The 22,161-nt window shown below is 38.6% G+C and overlaps 1 protein-coding gene across 1 annotated transcript; it reads left to right on the top strand.

The window, feature by feature from the left end:
• The first annotated feature begins 15,388 nt into the window (after positions 1 to 15,388).
• Positions 15,389 to 19,221, top strand: LOC137190577 (uncharacterized protein C1orf232). Its single transcript, XM_067600122.1, has 4 exons — positions 15,389 to 15,730; positions 16,907 to 16,984; positions 17,296 to 17,402; positions 18,391 to 19,221. The coding sequence occupies exons 1-4, from the start codon at positions 15,650 to 15,652 to the stop codon at positions 18,755 to 18,757; spliced, it is 633 nt and encodes a 210-aa protein (XP_067456223.1). The 5' UTR covers positions 15,389 to 15,649; the 3' UTR covers positions 18,758 to 19,221.
• Positions 19,222 to 22,161: the final 2,940 nt, after the last annotated feature.

Genomic DNA, 22,161 nt, shown 5'->3' on the forward strand with positions numbered 1-22,161 from the left:
GACTGTCACCTTGAATTATCCAGTCACCAGTAACATCGAGTTCACAATCTCTCAGAAGAACAAATACGATAAATATACTCAACTTGTGCGTGCATGGAAAGACCTTTTATTGTATGGTAGTAGGAGATTTTGTTGCTCCTGTATGTATGAAATGACCTTATCCTAGACAGGTAATAAATATAAAATGGATGAGCTTATGAAATAGCATTATTTTCTGTCAAAAAGTACTGTTGCACCCCAATTTATGGGGGATGAAGTCATAGAGCCTCACAAGGCATCATCCTCCACCTATGCACATGTTTTATGTTTTGTTGCTGTTTTATGTTCAATAAATACAATTAAATAAAGTCTTTGCTTTCTTGTTATTTCTTATGAATCTTTCAGAAGCAGGCTGGTGAAAAGTAGAAACAGTGCACGAATGAGTACATAATAACTCTCACTAGAGCCATATTGACATCTTGTATTTGATACAAGTGTACACAGGATATTGCAATCATTAAGAGGCACACATGATGAATAATTTAAGTCTCTGCTATGCTCAGACTTCTTCGATACATTTATTAAACACACAAAATGCCCGAGCACAAGCAGATCACATCCTGTTTCTGTGCGCAGTCCACAAGTACATAGGAGGTCACATAGGAGCATCACTGGCAGAGTGAGGAGACGGCAGTGTGCACGTGCCCCAGTGGAGCATGCGTTGGATGGAGGTTCACTCTGGGTGGCCCCTGCCCGGGGATCCACTGTTGTGACTGGCATCCAATGTGCAGACTGCAGAGAACACAGTGTCTCTCAGATCCCAGACACCCCCGCCCTGCAGCACAATCAGCTGCATCCGTTTTTATCTACTGCAACATCACAGACTCTATTCTTCAAATAATACACTTTTAGTTATTAGAAGCCCTTTTAATAAATATATTTTTCAAAATATACGAATGTTTGTCTTGTTTTTGAATCACTTTTATGATCCATAGGAGACCTTCCCAGAAAATGTGCCATATACGTTTACCTGACAATTGTAAAGTTGTAGTTTATAGTTTTCCTACAGCAGTTAGGTCTTCTATATCAGCCCTTTACTCTGTCAGGTCAGTGATGTAGGACGCCATGTTCTGCCTCCTAATCTCACTCTGATTTTTCTATCTCCCTGTGGCTCCGTTTTCATTAGGATTTACAGAAAAGCTGCTTATCTGTGGTCTCTAATGTTGTTTTTTTCTCTATTTATGGGCTCAAAGGTTTTTCCCACTGGGAACTTTGCTTTACGACTGTCGCCAGCTGATGCCATCTATTAAGAACAAACAGAAAATGGAAAGTGTGCAGAGCTATAGATGTCTGTTCAATTATTTTTAAATAAGTGGATTTCTCTTGTCTCTATAGCTTAATTGTTTAATACTGTCTATTGTAAGCATTTATTTTGAGACCAATGTAGTGTCACATATTTTATGATTCATGCAAAAAATTCAGACAAGTTCACATTATAACAGTTAAAAGAATTTAAGCCAACTTTTAGATATTGTAGAGACTTAAATAACAAAAAAAGAAAAAGCATTTATTTAACAGCGTTTCTCTACGACAGGAAATGTCAGTCCGTTCATGATTAAACTAATTACTGTCCCATCAGCCCCACCTGTGCTTTGTGTGCAGTGCTACTTAGTAAATGCTGGAATGCTAACAAGCTAAACTAAGATGGTTAACATTGTAAACATTCTTAGTATTGTCATTGTGAGCATGTTAGCATGCTGACGTTAGCATTTAGCTCAAAGCACCACTGTTTCTGATTAAAACAGAGCTGCCAACTGTCACGCATTGACTGTGAGACTTACATAACTGACACTTTTCACACATTATTTATCTTTCCAAGTTTGCTCCCCCATTTTAAAACATAACCAGGCACCCATGGTGAGGAGCACAGATCTTTCTTATCCCATGAAGAGAAATATGTGTAATATCTGGAGTGTATATCAAAAACCCAATAAGCACAAATTAGCAAAAAGAAAAAATCTTATGAAAAAGGTACAGGTTCATATGGCCAGAGGCCCCCTCGCCCCCATATAGCACTTCTCTATCTTATCAGTCAAAGGACTTTACAATTTGCCTCTCATTCATCCACTCACACGCTAACACTCCAACGGCACTTTTACATTTGGACAGGAGAAGCTGGGGATCGACCTGTCAACTTTGCTGTCAGCAGAGCTGCTTGTGCTTTGCTTTTTAAACATCTTACAACCATTCCTGCTCTGTCACACAACCTATAATGTACTGTCTTTTTATCCTTTACCATACCAAAACTATAGTTGAATTTTGCATAAATCATCAGCTTCTCAGACATTTCTCAGGAAAACATATGGCGGCGGGGAGGGGAGGGACATTTGCAGAACCTGTTGTGAAACTTAAAATGGAAATCACTGAAGGAGGAAGTGGTGATTCAGTAAACCACAGCGATGGCACAGTCATGCAAGTAGTGTCAGCACTGTCAAAGTAAAAATGTGATGAAACAATCCAGGCTATAATCAGTATACCCATAGTAGTGTAGATGATGAGCATTGTGAATGTTGGATGTCAAACATCATCAAGTTGGAAAGAAGGGCCCTTCTACACTTCACCAAAAACTAAAAAAATAATGATTTGACACAATTGTTAACATTTTCCTATTATTATTTGAAGAATTTGAAGAAAACACATCAAATCAAGTGACACCTTTGAGTAAAATAGTGTCCTGCAGCAAGTGGTATGGTGGTGGGAAAACAATCAGATAACTTATTTTAACCAAAAGATTAAAAAATGTTTCCCTGTTTTATGAATTAATTTATCCCTGTTTAAACTCACTCCATCTTAGTTCAGACTATTCCCTTTGCTAATCAAAATCCACAGCCTGAGAATGTTGTTTCAACACCCCACATGGTTTTGATGGGCACATTTTTTTGCTGAGCCGCTGTATGAGAGGAGCAGAGACAGTGAGCTTGTGATTTCCCATCTATATTTGTGGGGAAGGTTTGTGCGGCTTTGGGAGCCAGAGCTGGGGATAGGCAGTGGTTTGGGAATTATAGACTCTCAGTCCCTCTGTTTTAAATGCTGAATACTTTCATTACTGTCAACTTCTGAGAGTTATTTCTGTTATGAGAAGATTCTGAGATTGTTCTGAAATGTTTTCCCTGGAGAAATAGGTCACATATAAGGTGTATCCACAGATTTTCAGCCAATTGACCGGCGCCTGTGTCTGTTTAAGGGCTTTAAGTGCATTTAACGTGTTGCAAAAGTGTGTCAGAAAGGTTTTGTGGAAGTTTCAGTGTCCAGTATTCACACATACTTCTTGTCCCTCTCTCCACAGCGGTGCACTACAGCTCAGTTAGGAGATGTCTGACCCAAACGTTTGTCACAGAGGGACTGACCTTTCTCTGTTACATGTCATTGTCAGGCCTTGACATATATCACACTGAGGGTATGCCTTTTGGCCATGTGTCCTACTTTTCTGCCGTAAACAGGATCTTATATAAGGTGTGACATGACACAGTACTCACACTGTTTTTCCATTATGCACCTGTTGACTTCTAATTACACTAATAGTCTTCAACTTCAGTCTTTTTTTAACATTTTGCTTAAACAGGTACTCCTGTGATGTAGTATTGCACTTCCATAAAGTCAGGGGACTTTTGAGAGACAGATTTGAAAAATAATGGATAAAAAATTGAAGCAGCAAGTGCAGAGATATCCTGACTTTTAATCTCTAGTATGGGTCAAGCTCCGAATACACATTTCAATCTACAATTCCCATAATGCAACTCAATAGCATCTTTCATTAGTTCCCTCCCTGCCTCCTAAATGCTGACCTTTTTCAAACCCCACACCTTCAGCTCGTATCAGAAGCTTTCTGTCACAAATTTAAGTCTCAAACCCAATCCGAGATGATGTCATCAGGGTTATTTTTTCAGACTTTAGAAAATTTTCTCCATGGTCACAGAAGACAACTGTGTCTACAAGCTGAGTAATACTTCTCATGACAAGTAAACTGAACTTAATGTGCAAAATTTGTGCCCCTTAAATTAAAAATCATCAATCATCTTTAAACTTGTTTATCATTAACACACATACTTGAAGGAGGTCGCACCTTTTTTGGGAATAGCTCAAGTGGCTTAAATACCTGAGGGCTCCTGCAAGTTGTCTGCTGACTGTTGAGTGACTGAGTGATTATTACGTTGACATCTACAGTAGTTAAGTGAGTGCACTGGGTGTGTACCATGAGCAGTCAAAAACATGCAAAACAATGCTTAACAGAAATGTTTGCTTTTTCCTTAATGGTCTGCCTCACAGCCATGTATTTAGCGTGGGAGCTGCTGTATAGGTTTTGTTTTGCTCAGTGTGATCTGCTGAGGAACCGCAGGGTTTTAACCCTTCATTTTCTGCCTCTGCCCAAATTTTCCCAGCAGGTTCTGGGATTTAATCTAGCGACTTTCTTGTAACAAACTGAATGTATCTAAGTTTTACATTACCTCTGTAAACTTTGACATGTTTTCCCTTTAGTCATACATTGCTGGTCTTCTAACAGCAGAGTCAGGGAAAACTAAGCTTTAGCTCTCCAGTACATGGAGTGCTAATGTATTTTGTTTCTGTGTCAGCATGTCATACCTGCACCTTAATGGGCTTTTCTATGTGAGCTTCTGTATTTACTCTGTTTACTCTAACTTGTAACTCAGCTGTCATTCGTGTTGCTTGTGTCCAAACATAACACCCTCCGTTCTGTTTACTACTTTTTAGGCTTCCTTTTCTGTCACTGTTGTATCTATAACTCATCTGGCACCTGATAAAGTTCCTCTTACATCAGTTGCTGTTCCAGAGATCCACATCCAACACTGCTATAAAGAGAATGCAGAGCTGAATGATAGCTATTACATTTTAATCCTCTCATCTCATCCCTCCATCCCCCTGAATCCCTCCATCTAATCTTCCCTTGGCAGACACCCCTTCTCTTCTTCACTGATACAATTTAGGCCAGGGCAGGTTAATTTTGGAGTGCATGGTCATCCGAGAGACTCCGTTTTGTAAGAGAGGCTGCTGAGGCACGCGTTGCTTCATATGGATGTTGATCGTAAACTGTGGGGCTGCATCCAGTTGGAACCACGAGGATGGTCAACACCAGAAAATTTACTGCTTGTAAAATTTGATCTGGATCAAAGCTGCTCCTCATTGGTCAGATGAGCTGTCAGTTAACTGGTCTCTAGGGTCATATGGCTCTGTTGCATAACATGATTCATGGCACTGTCATGTATCCTGGTCATCCTTGCTGGCTAACATGCTCACACTCATGTTCATGCACGCAAGCACATGTATTATATGACATTGTTTACTACATGAAGTTTCTCTGACGTTTTTTGTGTCTGTTTTGTGCTGACATTGAGCATGCTCATGTTTATCTAGTGCTACACTGCTCTAGGGCTTTTAAGAGGAGTCAAAAACACAAGGTTTGTATTCTTGTTGTTGAAGATTATTTCTTTCTATGAGCTCATGCATGGGTGTTATTTTATCATCTTTAATGCATCACATGAGTTTAAACCGTCGATCAGGAGCACAAGGAACCGCTTTGATCAAAACCAAAACTCCACCCAGGTGACATTTTGGTGCAGGTACCAAGAAATGTATTTGTTGAATGCACATTATGTATGTTCTTGACTGAATTCTGCTGCAATCTGTATACATGAAGCCAGGTGTATGTGTGTTCTGCTTGAAAACTTTGTATGTCTAACACATGTGTAGAGCAGCATATTTCTAAACTCTTCTATATGTGCCTGTATGTGTGTTTACTTCTTGGAGGTGAACTTTAAACTTCTTTTGAGTGAAACAGCAGGCCTACTGTTGGGGAGCTGCCTCCAGCCCTGCAATAAAAATCTGCTTGTAACTGCTCCTCAGCTGGTTTGAACAGGTTATCCTAAAAAAAAAAACCCTTACACAAGCACACAGACAAGCATGCAACCACTTATGCAATTTGAGAAAGGTGTTCGGATATGAAGGGCCAACTCTTTGAAAAGAGCTCCTCAGTGTCTTCAGGGTATCTCATGACTGTATAAGTAAACAAACTGGAGCACAAACATTCCTCTCTAGTACTCTCAAGCATAGATCACCTGTAAACCTGTGTGACCAGTGATTCTCCTTACCAAAATAACCTGTGTGTGTCCTGTTGCCAAAATGTTTCCACCCAGATGCCAGTGCCACATTTCAATTACAGAATTATCCTGGCATGAAGCTTGTGACACCACACTGCTTTCTCTTTTCAGTTATAACTTGGTCAGTAATCCTGGAAAGCAAGAGGACAGTCCTTTTCTATAAACATAAACACAAATCAACCTCGTGATGGCACTAGGGGAAATGTTACGGGATCAAAGTCATTAGGGTTAGTGTGACAGTCCATCAATAGTTGTTGAGGTATTTCACTTGGGACCAAAGTGGTGGACTGACTCACCGACAATGCTATCCCTACTTTTTGTAAACAAGAAAATGGTTGCTGTTGATGTCATTGAGTGGTGTGCCATTTCACCTTATTCTTCTACATTTCATATTCAATCATAATACACATATAACAGTCTATGTAGTATAACCACACAAGTGAATGGAAGAAATGGCTGCATGGACTCAGTCAACAGTAAAGTACATGTAATTATAGTTCATGTGCAGCATAATAAAACATGCAAAACCGCCTCCATAGTCCTTGAATTGAGGATATCACTGCATGAGTTCACAACCTCAGCAACAACAGCAATAGATTTGAAGCATAATAAACTGTAGGTACACAGGTTTAAACGTTATTATTGTGTCTGTACATTACTGTATGAATGTTGATTGGTTGGTTGAATGTTGTCTAATAATTTGGCGTACTATCCAGCCTCAAGTTTTTGACTTTTTGGCCTGGCTAAAAGCAGAATCCTGATCAATTTGTCATATGTGTTTTCTAATCAGTATGCTAATCGGTTTCTTCTTGAATCAAGACATATAAAGAGGGTAAAGACACATTCAGAAACAAATGTATTTTTTCCTCCTTCTGTGGGTCAATTATGTAAAATGTTGGAGCAATTTCCTGTCCTACTGCTGACATTAACTGAAACTCATGAAACAGAAGAATGTTTGACAAATTCCAAGGTTTAATCTGATCTAAACTCCAACATGGAAACAGGTTTGCTTAACTGATTTGAATTAGTCATTGGACTCATCATCCATCCTTTCGCTGCTGATGAAAGGGCGATTGAATCATCTGTCTTTTAGACCTCAGTGTCTGCAGGTAGTCACTTGAATGCTTCACTGTTTACTGACAGATCAACCTTTCAGCAGGGCCTTTAGAAGGCCATGGGTAAGAAGAAGTTTTATTTGTGTGTGTGTGTTCAAAGAAAACACAGAGGTCAGGACTTAAGAAACTCAGTCAACCTGCAGCTCACACCAAAAACTTGAGTGATGCTGGTGGATGGACTGTGTTAACTGGTAATTCACAGTAACTGGAGTAATGTGAGCATGTAAACTGTATATGAACAGCTTGGCTCACTGGGGTCTAGTTTGGCCAATTCATTCTTAATAAAACAAAGAGTATACATCATAGCTTCCCTGGGGTTTACACATGTGGGAAAACCTTCCAGCATACCTCGGGGCAACAGAATTATGGATATAGGTGTGGTTTTATTTGTATTTCTGCATTGTTATCTGTGTCATTGTGTTCAACATAATGCTGCACAATGTCGAACCTGTTTTCACACCTCTATTATTATTATACAATTACTTATTATGAGTGATTAGACTACAAGTGATGTGTTGATAGTTGGCAATGTTCCTCCCCAAGTGAGTGTACAAATAGGCCTGTTGCAATGCTGATTCGAGGAGTCTATGACAACACAATGAGATGATATGTGAGACGAAATACTGCAAAAAGGCACGTATTCAAAGCCTTACACCCCACATTTATCAGCTGAGATCTACAAGTGTGTGTGTGTGTGTGCACGAATGAAAAAGGTTGTGACTAATAACCTTGAGAGTCCAGAGGAAAAAACAACACCAATGAAAGCCTGTTTTGGGAGGTAAGATGAGCTGTGAATGGGCATTTTATTGTGTGTTACACAATAGTTGGCACGATGGGAAGCAACTGTGCTGAAACTCAAACGTCTGCAGGGCCTCATAAAACATGAGAGGAACATAGAAGGAAATGCGTGCAACCAGTGGTGTTCATGCAATGGCTGCGTTACGTAACAGCTTGTTTTTTTTAAACATGCATGTGTGTATACAAGGGTACAAATATGAATGCACTCATGGGTGTATGCAAACACAAATACACACTAATACAAATGGACCTGTGTTCTCCAATGGTGCTAGTCTGACAATTTTTAGAAGTCATTTGTCCATTTTGCCTTTTGCAGGTGACCGATAAGTCTTCATAAAGCTGTATACTGCAGCACAATAAGGTGATCGACAACATAATGAGTAAGAAATCTCTGTTTATACAATGTAAATGTACATATTTGATAGTCAGATTTGTTTATGGAGAAAAAACGTGACTTGAGAAACAGACAGAGAAGATGTAGGAGTAAGTCTGTGTCGATGTTTTCCTTCATTTGTTTTATTTTTTCAGTGAGACTATTCTTTGTTGTTTGGATTGACACGCTTCGCCACACCTTACCATCAAGCCACATGATGTATGTCATTTACATTTGTTTTTACATTTGTATAAGCAAATATTTTGCATTTGGTTCAACTCCCACTTGACTTGTCATGAGACATGACATAGTTTCAGCAAACAAAAATTAAGATAAACTGTGGATGATTTGAGTTGGTCTGACAGAGATTATGATCCTAATCCTACTGTGGGGAGTATTTCTCTGCAGAACTTCATTATGCCCCAATACATCATTTTTTTTATGCACCTCCTTTCGATTAATGCTTGATCGAGACTGAATTTATACAATAGAACAGTGGTGCTAAATATAAGTCTGAGGAGTTGCGAGGAAAGAAGAAAAATTCTGCTACTCAAAGTTACTTTTTGTTTCTGAATCCAATCTTTACTCCTTGTGTTATATTGTAAAGTTTAACCTCTTCTCTTCAGGCCTCTAACAGTAAATCAGATTAAACACTCTCATATATACAGTATAATATTGAGCCTGTGAAGAGAAGGTAGCAGACATTTCTTAATTTTAAAAGAATAGTTCAAAATTGGTGGAAATTTCTTTCAGAGAGTTGCAAAGATCAGTACTGCTGTCATGTCTGTCCATTAAAAATGATGCAACTTAAAACCACAAGTTGTTTTTTCACATTGTTTTTTCATATGGATTAAAGAAATGGGATATCTTGTTAATCAGTGAGCTTTAGAGGTGCTGGCAGACTGATTTTGTTACAATTGGACAGCGCCAGGCTGGCTGTTTCCTCCTATTTCCAGGTTTTACGCAAAGCTAAGCTAACCAGCTTCTGGCTGCAGCTTCATATTTACCGCGCAGACAAAGATCTTTTCATCTAACTCTCAGCAAGTGAATGAGGATATTTATCAGAATGTCAAACAAGTTATTTAATGTGGTCTGTTGCATAAACCAAAGGACAAACTGTACATATACAATAAAGCAGGCCAAGCAGCTGATCAACCGTATCTGAGCTAATGACCTGCATACTGTAATTTCACCATCAAATTTCATCATCAAAATGATCAATCAGCTTTTGGGTGAGAGTGACTGTCAGATTTATACAACTTCAAATTTCCAGTCACATTTGCTTTAACCTTTATTTCAGTCAGGTATTCCTTCAGTGTAAATAGAGCAAAGGGCAACGGGGTCCATGTCGCACCCCTTTACCCATTCAGCACATGGCTCATACTGTGTTTGAGGATCAGCCAATTTTCATCTTCCCAGGGTGGCTCTGCCTTTACATCCAGATCTATTTTGGTGTGGAAAAATTCTGTCCAGTTAGCATTCACACATGCATGATCATTTTAATCTCTCCCCAGGGCCACACACATACAGAACACACACTGCTGGAATTTCACCGTCCAATCCAAGCTGCCACAGGAGGCTCAACAACAGACTCTTAAATGGATGAGTGTTACATGGACACCAGCGGATATGAGCATGTGGGCTTGGGGTGACAAGATACTGTAGAGGGGGAGCTGAGGAGAAGGACGAGCACAGATGTGAGGTGCTGCCTGCCGCAAAGGTCCTAGACTCCAAATTAGCAAAGAGTGTAATGTGTTATGTCAGAGGATCATCTGGTTCACCTGCACTGACCTATGGATGTTTATAGAGTTCCTATAGTGCACGTTCACTACACTCAGATTAGGGTTTAGGGTATAGAACACTATAGCATCCCAAGTAACACATTTGCATTGATGGATATAACTATGCACATTTATTTAAGTAGCACAATAACACAACAATGATATAGTTTTGAGCTACTTGTACTTCCATTTTATGCTACTTTACTTCGACTCCACTACAGTTGAGAGGGAAATATTGTACTTGTATTATTTACTCTACATTTATTTGACAGCAATGATTATTAGTTACTTTGGAGAATTAGTTTACACACAAAATATGCTGAATTTTTTTAAATTAAATTACCCAACAGCATGTATACAAGTTAGAATAAGCTCCACAAATGCTGCTTGCACATACTGTAAACACATCAGTAAAATATTCCAGTAATATGATGTAAAAAGATACTCACAGGAGAGATTTTTCTGCACAGTGAGTACTTATACTTTTGATACTTGAAATATATTTTGCTGGCAATACTTATATGCTTTTCCTCATGTAAAATATTGAATGCAGGACTTGTACCTTCTTGTAATAGAGTATTTTTACACTGTTGTATTGCTAATTTTACTTAAGGATCTGAATACTTATCCCACCACATATGATAGGTTTCTTTTGATAGTGTAAGTTTTCATATCAAAATCTTGCATTATTTTGGTGTGCAAATGCTTAAAGATGTGTAGGATTTAGTGCCATCAAGCAGTGAGGTTGCAGATTGCAACCAACTGACACTGATGTCATCCCTATAAGGACACAGAGCTAGTGGGAGCTATAAAACTCAGTTCAATGAATGATGAATTGTATCCTTTTAAGACTCGTGATAATATGTTCTGGTTTATTTAATGACATGCCTCTGGTTATTTTTGTGGCTGCTGGTCTAGATTCAATGGTGAGGAGAATCTGTCCATGTGACAGGTCAGCGAAGACTACCATCCTTCCCCTCCAACAGCAACCCCACATAGTGCTTCACTCTGTGCTGGTGGGAAGTCTGCCTCGACAAAAGAGGTTGAATTGATTTGCTGCAGCCTTCTTGTGTGGGACACATCCCTTTGTCCATCGGATTAGCTTTCACTTGGCCAAAATCTTTATTATTTCTGTTGGTAGTGATATCCTCGGCATGGAAAATACAAGTCAAATGTATGAAAACACATGAAAAGTATGAAAATATGAAACTGAATCTTCTCAAAATGACACCGCTCATGTACTTTTGCATTTAAGATGTAATATAGTTTGGAAGATAATGCAGACTTTCTTCAGAAAGGGCTCAGCTGTTGTTGATCCCACAGGTGACTTTGAACATGTTGACATTGTGGCATCTCTGCATGTGTAGGATAAACAGTGATGGAGTAACGTACATGTACACTGTGTTCTGTACATTATGTTCCACAGCTCACCAGCTCACCACTGGAGCACTGGATTGTTTAACTGTCGCCTCCTAGTGGTCAAAAAAAGAAGGCAAGGGCAATAACACAATACTAAAAAAGGTTGCATCCCTTGCATAGGATGCACTGCCCTGGGTATACACACACATATATAGACTCAGGCACCCCACAGGCATGAGCAAAAGTAACTGTATCACATTTGGTTCAGATCAGCGGTAGAAAAGGAGGATTTTTTAAATTTCTGCAGAAGCAAGCATCAAAGAGGAATCCATCTTGGTTGTCATGAAACCAATCCCAGATTTGGTTTCTTTTGTCTTACCAGGTGTTGCATGCAGAGACAGCACTGTGAGCAATCAATTGCAATCAAAACCATCTTCAGCTAATATTCATGGAACAAGTGACTTTAATGTGTAAGGAGATGACTCTCCACCGCTGCCAGCTTCTGTGGATGGCAACAAGCTGAAAGGCAAACATGCAAGCACTCAAGGAAACACTCAAACACAAATGGTTTTCTCGTGTACAGAGAATATGATGATACAAACAAATGTATTGACCCACATTCACAGAGACCTTTGGACAGGAAGAAATCAAACAATGACACATCTTGGCCAAATATTGTAAAACAGAATGGCTGACTGTTCGACAGAGGACAATACAATGATGGTCATAATGTTGATAATTTGTGAAGGTTGTCAAGAAACATAAAATCAAACTTACTGATCACAATTTTGAGACTTTAAACTGCCAAATAATGAAGCCTCTTCCTTCTTTGTAGCTTTGAATTTCCTAAAAAGAACCTCTGACTGCTATCATGACACTTTTACTAATACATTTTTAATTAAATGTTTGCTAATTATGTATTTACTGTTGTATTTTGTCTTTCATTACTAAAATGATACAGAAAAAAATCCCTCATTACTTAATACAAGCATCAGAAGATTGTTATGTGATGATAAATTATATTAATAATCATGGCACATTTAAAATAAAGGCAATTTTTGCTTCTTCATTATGTCCAAAACCAGATGTTCAGCATTGTGAAGGACTCTTGAGCCACCTGATGGTGATTTGAGGCAATGACCTGCAGCGGTATGTGACAGTATTTATTACACAGTATTTGATTTTAATCTGGAAAACAACTTATCAGTAATAAATAAGCAAATGAAAATAAGAAATCATTGAAACAAAATCCAGGAAAGAAGAGGATATATGGAGGATTCACTGATACACTGTTTATATTTAAGCTCTGAATTTGCCAATTAGTGAGTTTATAGCGAAGGATACTTCTGCCAATTATTAATTTAAATGATCACAATGGGCATGATAGTATAAACAAAGAGGAAGTGGCAGCGTCAAGGTTAGAGACGGCAGTCTGTGATCAGAAGAAAATTGGTTTTAATGCAGACTTTGATTGGAGAATATGAGCAAGGTGTGTGCATAACAAGAAAATTAGATACTTAGAAATTAATTAATGAGTACGTAGTGGAATAATCCAAAAAACTTCAATGATTTTTTGTTCCAGTCTCCAGTTCCACTCTGATATTATATATATATATTATGTGGTCAGGAAAATAACACCATTTCTTGACATAATGTATTGTACTACATCTATCTATACCTTGTATCTCTAGAGTTTTTGCATCCTTGATGTATTTTTATCTGAACTTATGGACTTATGGGCATGAATTATCTCCTTTAGCACAGCATCCATGGTCTACAACCCCCCCCCCCCACACACACACACACGCACACACACACACACACCCGTCATCTTCTCTTGTGTGCATGTGTATGTATTTATTGGAATGTAATGTTGATGTTATACTCATATGGGCATGTTGATGTTATACTCATATGGGCACTGTGCAACTGAAAAACAAAGTAATTAGGCTTATTGTCCTCACAATTGTTGCACCATGTATCATCATCATGTCATTCTTGTCCTTGGAAATAACAGTTTGACAAAAAAAAAATCTTATCTTACATGGTTAAGATAGGCCATAAGATGTAGCTAAAATCTCCAGAAAACACAAATGTGTACCATGTGTACCATGTTCCTCTCTCTCATGTATCTTTACTGATGTTAAATGCACACTATTTGGATTCCAGGAAGAATTTGGCCTCTCAAAGTTGATTTCAGGATTTCTGCAGGTTAGGCAGCTTAGTAAACTGTGATCTCTAGTGAGAGGTTTGATAATAATATGTAAATACAGATATCCAGAGTGAGTGAGACAGTGACATGTGTCAACCTCATCTCATCGTGACCTCATTGTGTATTAACAGATATTTCCGATGCAAAAGTCCTGTATGATTTCCTGCTCTAAACCTTCATACGTGTGCTCTTTTATTTTTGTAATGAAATCTCCACTGGTGCACTGTTTTTATTATTCAAAAATTGTATTACATAATCCTTAAAACAAAGACATGTAGGTCAGTAAAGAGGCCATGCTGCGTCCATAACAATCCACTGCCTTTGTTGTGTTAATTCTGGTGAAACTTGGGCGTGTCCTTTGCAATCTGAAACCCGATGTGCTCCAAATACAACCAAACTGGCTGCTCTTCAAGTAACCAACATCCATCAGTATGTGTGTATAAACATGAAACTAACCCTTGTCCATAGAACTGCATTCATAATTCCTGTTGATCTTATGGATTTGCACAATCTTACAGCTTCATTACTGTCTAATTCTGTATGGTAATCAAAACCAGAAGCAGGAGAGCTGTCGAACAGATCAGATTTCTCTGGTGTATAATCAAGATTATCATCAAGGCTTGACATACAGTAAATGTATACCAAATGGACAATTGTTATAGTCAACATATAGTTTTGGGGGGGGGGGGTTGCCATGCAGTTATCATTGCTGCAATAAAAGAGATAACTGAGACATATTTAGTTACCATTACATTTATTTCTCAGATATTAGCATATGTGTCTAAACACTGTATATTTCTGTAGTGGGTTGTTTTGTTGTGGGCGGCTGTTGAAACCCAATCAGTCATCAAAGCTTTATATATCTCCCTTTATCTACACGACACTCGCCAGCCCTCTCAGGTTGCCAAGCGACCAGTCACAAAAAACCTTGCGGTGTTCATGAATCTGATTAATGTTTTGACTGATATGCTGGGACGACCAATGAGAGCAGAGGGGAGGACTGCAAGGAAGTGGCCAGGTAACAGTGGAAGATAAGTGTGGTGAGATGGTATAAAAGTGTGTTTGCATAAATAAATTGCAGGTGTGAACGTGTACAGAATAAATTTATGGGAAACTACAGGTCAGATTACAAGAGATTAATGCATTTTTTTTCTTCTTCTTCTTTATTATTAAGAAGAGTTAAGAGCAAACTTTGATTGAAACATGATGAACACATGAACTTGCTCAAGGCACTGAGCTGCTGTAGTTTTAAAATCATCCAAATAAGCTTTCATTCTACATTATAAACAGGACCATACTGTGCATGTGTGTGTACTTGTGTGAGTGTGCGTGCATATGCATCAGGGTTACAGGAGCCAGTTTACCAACGCTGGCAGACAATGGACCTAGCTGGCTCTGGAAAAGAGACTCTCTGAAATATGCATGAGGAAATCCACACCTGTTTCCAGGTAACCAAGGCAGGGATTCTGAACCGTGACGCCGGTTGTGTGCATGTGTGTGTGTGTGTGTGTGTGTGTTAGTGTGTGCAACTGTGTGGGCGCATGCACAGCACAGCTTCCCAGCTTTACCTGTTCAGACACTCTGTGGGGACGAAAGCAGCTGTCAACCCTGTTGGTTTGATGAGACGAGACATAATCTGACCAGGAGAAGCAGTATGAAACAGCGCGGGCCTCGCTGCTGAACAAGTTCCCCGCGCTTTGTTTCTGTCTAAGACCTGCTGAGAACTTTATGCATGGACACAGGTCAAAGTTGGCCCAACTGAGACTAGCTGAAGCTGGAAGTGGAGACTTTGGTGGAGGGTGGACCATAAAGGCATAGAGAGGTCTTCACAGGACTATTGAGCATCTATTTGTGCAAGAATGAATCCTGTGTGGAAGGTTTATAAGAGCAAAGTGATGAAGACTCTTAATCCTGAGTATGAGGAGGACACTGCTGAAGAGGTACAGAAACATAACTTTTTCCTGTCTTACTCCACCTGTGCTCCTCTAAGTGATTTGTGTACATACGGAAAACTATCAGAGAGTTGATGTGGCTGTTGGCATTGAAGTCAGAAAGTCATCAGGTTTTGTTTTGCTGATCATTTCTTATTCATTGCAGAGAAGAGGAGATGATATTCAGGCTGTTTTCTGTGCAAAGGGAACTTAAAGGCTGATGTTAGGCCTTAACAATGCTTCCTCTTGTGTATTTATATATTATATGTATGGCATTGTTTATTACTGGCATACAGCTCCACTGTGAACTCTTCTCTTTCCAGCGTCACAAATGGAGTCCACTAGCAGATATGAGATGTTTTCACAGCACCAAAAAAGCAACTTGTAATGGAAGTACTATACATGAAAGCTATGCAACGAGCATTATACAATTGTTTCATGGTCTTATTGCAACACCTGCACTCCATCCAGGGTTTGGTACCAGTGAAACAGACAGTGTTGCGTTGACCCACATCTCTAGAGTGCTGAGAAACTGGATCCTGCACGGGAGCTGAACAAACGGATTAGTTGGCATTCCACTGACTGACTGACAAGGGGGGGGGGGGTGAGACAGATAGCCAGGGCCGCGGGGTGTACTCACCGAGCCAGCCAACAGCTTCAAACTGCGATCTCTCACAATGCCAGGGATGACAGGGAATACTGTGTGTGTGTGTGTGTTTGCAGAGATAGTTTCCATTTAAATGGATGTGCAAAGTTGTTATCACTGCTATTTGAGTGGACGTTGCTCCACATGCCCTTGTGAAATCTGAGACAACTAAAGTGAATCACTATGATCTTTCTTCATGTCAGAACATGCACTGATGTGAAAACCAAAAAAATATGGAAACAATCTGAAAACTGGAATGATGAGTTTCCAAGAAAAAGAAAACTGCCAATAATTTAGGCTCAAGAAATCAACTCTATATCTCTTTGATGATCTTTTTGTGTGTATATTAGTCTCCTTAGGTGTTTTCATGTTGACATTGTTGTAGTACCCACTATATGCACTAGATGGCATCCAATGTGCACAAATCCTGTGCATCTGTATTAACATTATGTTGTGACAGTATGTTGTGAATAAATTGTGTACATTTCTGCATGCACAGGTTAAATATATGCATGTTGTCTTTTGTTTTGCTGTTGCAGGTCAGTGAGATGGAGAATGATATGAGTCCAGTGCAAGAAGATGAGGGACCCAATGCTGTCTCCCAGTTGGCCAGGAAAGTACGTGGGTTGATTTTTGGGATATTATATTTCTAAAAATAAGAAAATACTTTAAGAATGTGGGTGAACCCTAAACAACACAGCCTTCACACAGACAAATGCAGTTTATAAAATGGCCACATAGCTGCTAACTAAATTCACTGTATGTAACAACTTCAATGTGACACAAGAAAGAATATAATAGTAAATGCTAAGAGGTCTTCCTCTATAAGTATCACAGAGGATCTATGCTCAACTGAGAATCTAAAAGCCCCCAAATCTGCACCTACTTTGACCTTTGACCCTGTGTGTGTGGTTGGTTGTGTGTCCAGATGCAGGGGGCTGGAACTAAAAGCTGGAACAGGCTATCAGCTCTCTTCAACAAAGACGATGAACACCAGCTTCTAGAGGAGACTGAGAGCCCGCCAGTCGCTGACCAGTGAGTTGAAATCTGTCTCTTGTGTTGACATCTGTCCGCCCTGCACTTATCACCATCTGTAAGGTTTGTGTAGGTGAAAACAAGACTATGAGGTGTCTTTGAAGTCTCTGCATGAAGTATTTGTTCTGAGAGCTCTTTTCTGCAATTATGACAGAGATCAGAGTGGAGTTTAATTACCAACCCCAATCCAGTTATGTAACACTTCAAGGAGGCTGAGATAAACGTGTAGTTAAGTTAAACTTAAGTGGGAAGAGTTGAGAGAGTGACAACTTGTCTCGACCTGAAATAACCTAGAATAAAGATCTCTGATTAAAATGTAGATTAAAATATGAATTACAAAGACTTAATATCCCAGTTACCCTGTGATTTGGTGATTCGCTGGACAAAAGACATCTAAATGTCAAGGTTAAAACTGGGCTAAATTTGGTGTAGAGATTAAAGATTTTTAGACATCTAAGTTACATATCATCATTATTTGAACAACACTGAAATGGTTCTATAATGTGAAACAGATGCTAAACACACATTGAAATAGTCACTGAAATGCTGTTGGAACAACTGTTATTATATGTAAGAAAGTCCTCCAAAAAATTGTAAATTTTCAACCAAGTTTTATCTCATTTTAATTGAAATACTTCAACTAAATGCTAGATGCTTACTGGGATTGGTTTATGTCCTTGGCATCTACGAGGCTGCTAGTAGTACTATTTCTTTTATCACCCCTTGCCTTTTTTTTTTACTGTGGTCAAACCCTCTTTTTAACCAATCTGTCTGCCAGCTGAGCTTTGGTGTTTCTGTCCTCAGTGCAGCTCTCTCTCCAAGAAATGTTGAACTAAAAATGTTTTGAACCTCAGCCTAGTAGAGTGTAGAGAGTTCAGCACTAGAATAAAATATGAGATCAGAAGCCTTAAACCCTTCAAAGCCAAAACCACCACTTGTATTTGATTTTCTTTCATATCTAACCCCTCTACTTTCTCTGAATTCCCAGTCCACTTGCAGTAAAGCCGGAGGAGCCTCCACGACCCGCTAGGCGCACAGCATTCTGGGAAAGCTTTGCAGCCAACTGGGCTGCCAAGAAGCAGGCAGAGGCGGCAGCTGCTGCTGCCACTGCTGCAAACGAGGCGACTGCAGGGCAGGGTGAGGAAGGGGTGATAGCGGCCGGAGGGGAGGAAAGGCAGGATGGGCAGATTACAGAGGGAGAGGAGAGTGAAGGAGGAGGAGGAGGGAGCAGCAACAACAGCTTCTCCAAATACGTCTCACTGGGAGGAGGGAGCGAAGACGCTTCCTTCAAGTGGAACTTTGTCACCAGCAAGTTGGCAGACCTGAAGTCCAAGAGTATGACCAAGACCAACTAGCTGCCTGTGAAGAAGGAATCAGGAGAATATAAACAATATGTGGCTGTGTGGGATGAGGATGATGTAGGGGAAGTTTAGGAGGAAGGTATATTTTACATAGGAAGAGGGTGTACTGTAACTAAACTGGGCAGGTGTTGTAGAAGTCCCTTTTTATTGCATTCTCTATTATTAAAGTTTTGCTCCATCTCACCACATCACAAGGTACAGTCTTGATGTTGGTTGAGAAACACTATAAAAAATTATATTATTCCAGAGTTTTTAACTTTTTCTTGCCCATGTGTAGGTCCCAACAATTTTAAGACGCCAAAAAAAAAGAGAAATGTTATAAACTGCACTTTTAAGAGCAAATAATATAAAATAAATACTGATACATTTGGGACTCTCTCAAATAATGTCAGTAAGCTAGGTTAGTGTAATCAGATAAACTCTGAAATGCATATGCATAAATAGATAAAACAACATTTAAAAAACTGTTAATGCTACATTTTAATTTACACATTTACACATTACTGAAGTCTTTACAAGCTAAGACATTCCAAAAGTTTTAATGGTGCAACCTGATTTAGTAAATCACTAGTTTGAAACTAGCTAGCACTTACTAAGAATTTAGTAAAGATTTTACACACAAAACTAATGATGGATTTACAAATAGCTGTTGCAACCCAATCCTGGACACATGGTTAAAATACTCTGGAATATAGGCTACTAACAAGTGGCTTTATAGTTTATTGTACACTATTAAAGACAAAAAAGTGTCTTCAGTTGTAGGATTGCATCACAAAGGGGACTTTTAAAATTGTTTGCACTAAAAGGGAATTAGGCTAATTGATGAAACTAAGGTGCATATCTGCACACAGAACTAATAGTTGTCTTTTTACCATCTTGAGACACAGCTTGTAGTCAACAGGGTAACTAGTAACCTCTCTTGTAGAGGTAAATATAACAAAATCATTATTTTACCCAGTGTTGAACAGTGGTATGCACAATCTTATTTCTTAGGGCTGTACTGACTCACCAAAAGTGCTTCTTAAACCACAAAAAGGGGCCTTTACATCTGCCAGAAAACTTGATCTAATCTGTAGTTTTGCGAAAACTGGATTAAGAGATTAAAGGCAGTGATATGTGGATTAGTTGAGGATTATCTCACTTAACCTGTTCAGAGGGCAGGGGATTTGAGATTTGGCAGTGCGACATGTTTATTACATAATATTCTGTAAGAATTTACTAAATACTTTCGTTTTTTCCTCAGACATCAGGAATGGGAAATGTTCTACACAATTATATCAAATGTGTAAATTATGAATGTGTGTGTGGTAAAATAATGTCAGGTGCACTGACGCGACTTAATCAACTTGAATTTTGCGATTGTGACTGAGACTGAAATGTGCAAAGTGTGAATTCTCAACATTACTAATTTTGTGACATGGAAAAATGCGGCTTTGAATATTAATTTCTCTCTTTTTTGGTTGTGTCTTGTATGTTGTATTGTGTTGTTTTGTTTTCTGGTATCCTATAATAAAGACTATTGCACTAAGTTTTGACAAAGGATGAACGAATGAAGGTAATTTTCTTTCTTCAGCCAAACAGGATAAAATTAAATATAATCGTCTTTCCTCAGAAAACTGGTAGAAAAATTAAACCCTTTTACAAGACAGAACAAGACAGTTTAATGCACCTACAATACAAATTAAGTTGTAAGTTTTTCAGACAGTGCTGTAATCCAGAGGGATTTGGTGCAGCAGTATTAACAGAGGATTGGTGAGATAAAATGGATGATGTATGATTGATTAATATTTACAGGTAAGTCACAATACAATCAATATCAGGGACGCTGATACAGATAAAATGGACCATATAGGTTTGATCACAACTCAATGATTGACCTACAGTCTGTTATATAAGCTTTAGACCATCAGGCATGTGTTATGTTATACAATAAACAGTAAATAGATTATCTGATTATTGATCTGTTTTTTTATTTTTCTCAAATTATAAAGAGGACACAACAACTATAACAAACATAAAACTGTTGACAGAGACAATATACCAGGATGACAACAGGACAACAGGATGAACCAATAAGACTTTTTAATTAATTAATGTGTTTCAAGAGGGAAAAACATTATGACTGCTTAGTGTGATGTATGGACTTTTTAGTGCTACACATAGTCGCACTCATCCTACAGTACAATAGAATGAAATGCTTAAGTTACAGCATTTTTAATGTTAAATTCATTGTAAACTATTTGCTTTGTCTCTTAATATTTATCGCATAATATTTCAGAAACATGGATGAGTTTGTCCTTTGTTTTTAAATCCTTTTCATGAATAGCATCAACAGTGAACAATGTTTCATATTTTCATTTTCAAACAGTTTGTTCGGTTTGTTTCAAAAGGGCAGTATCTCACATTTCAATAAAACATCTTTGAAATTAAATAAATTATCAGGGCTGTATGTTATGCGTCCCTTCTACTGACTGTCTCTTAGTATTTCTCAGTTTTCTTCGATATGTTCCCAAAGCATTTGACAGACAAATAGTGCACCTGAGTGAGTGAGAGTAGAGTAAGACCAACTTCTTTAAAACAGTTATGTTGAAACTACTGACTTTTATTTAGGTTGCAGATTTCTGATTTTAGTTTGTGATTATTTTGCCAGTTTAATTGTCCTCATTTACCATTTTATCTGAGTTGTACATTTCTATTTATTATTTTAATTTGGGAAAAATTCATGCTTGAAATGTATCTGTATCCAGTCTTTGGTTCCTCCTACCAGCAGGGGGAGCCCTTCACCAATTGACTGTAAAACACTTGTATCCACTATTTCACTATATGTTTTACTGCCCTCCTCTCTATCAAACTTAAACTCATCCTTTATAAAAAAAATACAGTCAAATTCCCTGTCTATACTTTAAAATACCTCTCTCTGATCCTCCTCTTTTATTTCCTGTTTTTTTTACCCTGATCTACACACATTTCCTCTCACTGTGCCATGCTTCCTCAGGTACAATACTGTTTCCTCTTCACTTTAGGGGCCTTTGTTGATGTTTCCATTTGAATTTGACAACACGCCCTAATAAAAGGTAAAGATTACGTGAGCAAATGCACCCAAAGCTCAGGTTCATGCTTTTTTTAGCTGACCAAACCCCCCATTAGTTCCATGTCTTTCCAGTGTCAGTCAGATTTCAGGCTGTCATCATTAATCCTCTCAAAGTCGGTGAGTCTCAGTAGGTCTGTCCAGACTTCCACAGTTGTCAGCTTCAGTTTGAGTCTGAACATATCTTTCCCCACTCACACACATTGACATGTTCAGCTTTTTTTGGACATATTTATGTAACTCACACAATTTCTGTGTCAGAGACCATAAAACAAGTGCAGAAAGAAAAACGTTTTCCACAAAAACTGAA

Source organism: Thunnus thynnus, chromosome 10, assembly GCF_963924715.1.
Source record: "Thunnus thynnus chromosome 10, fThuThy2.1, whole genome shotgun sequence".
Lineage (NCBI taxonomy): Eukaryota > Metazoa > Chordata > Actinopteri > Scombriformes > Scombridae > Thunnus > Thunnus thynnus.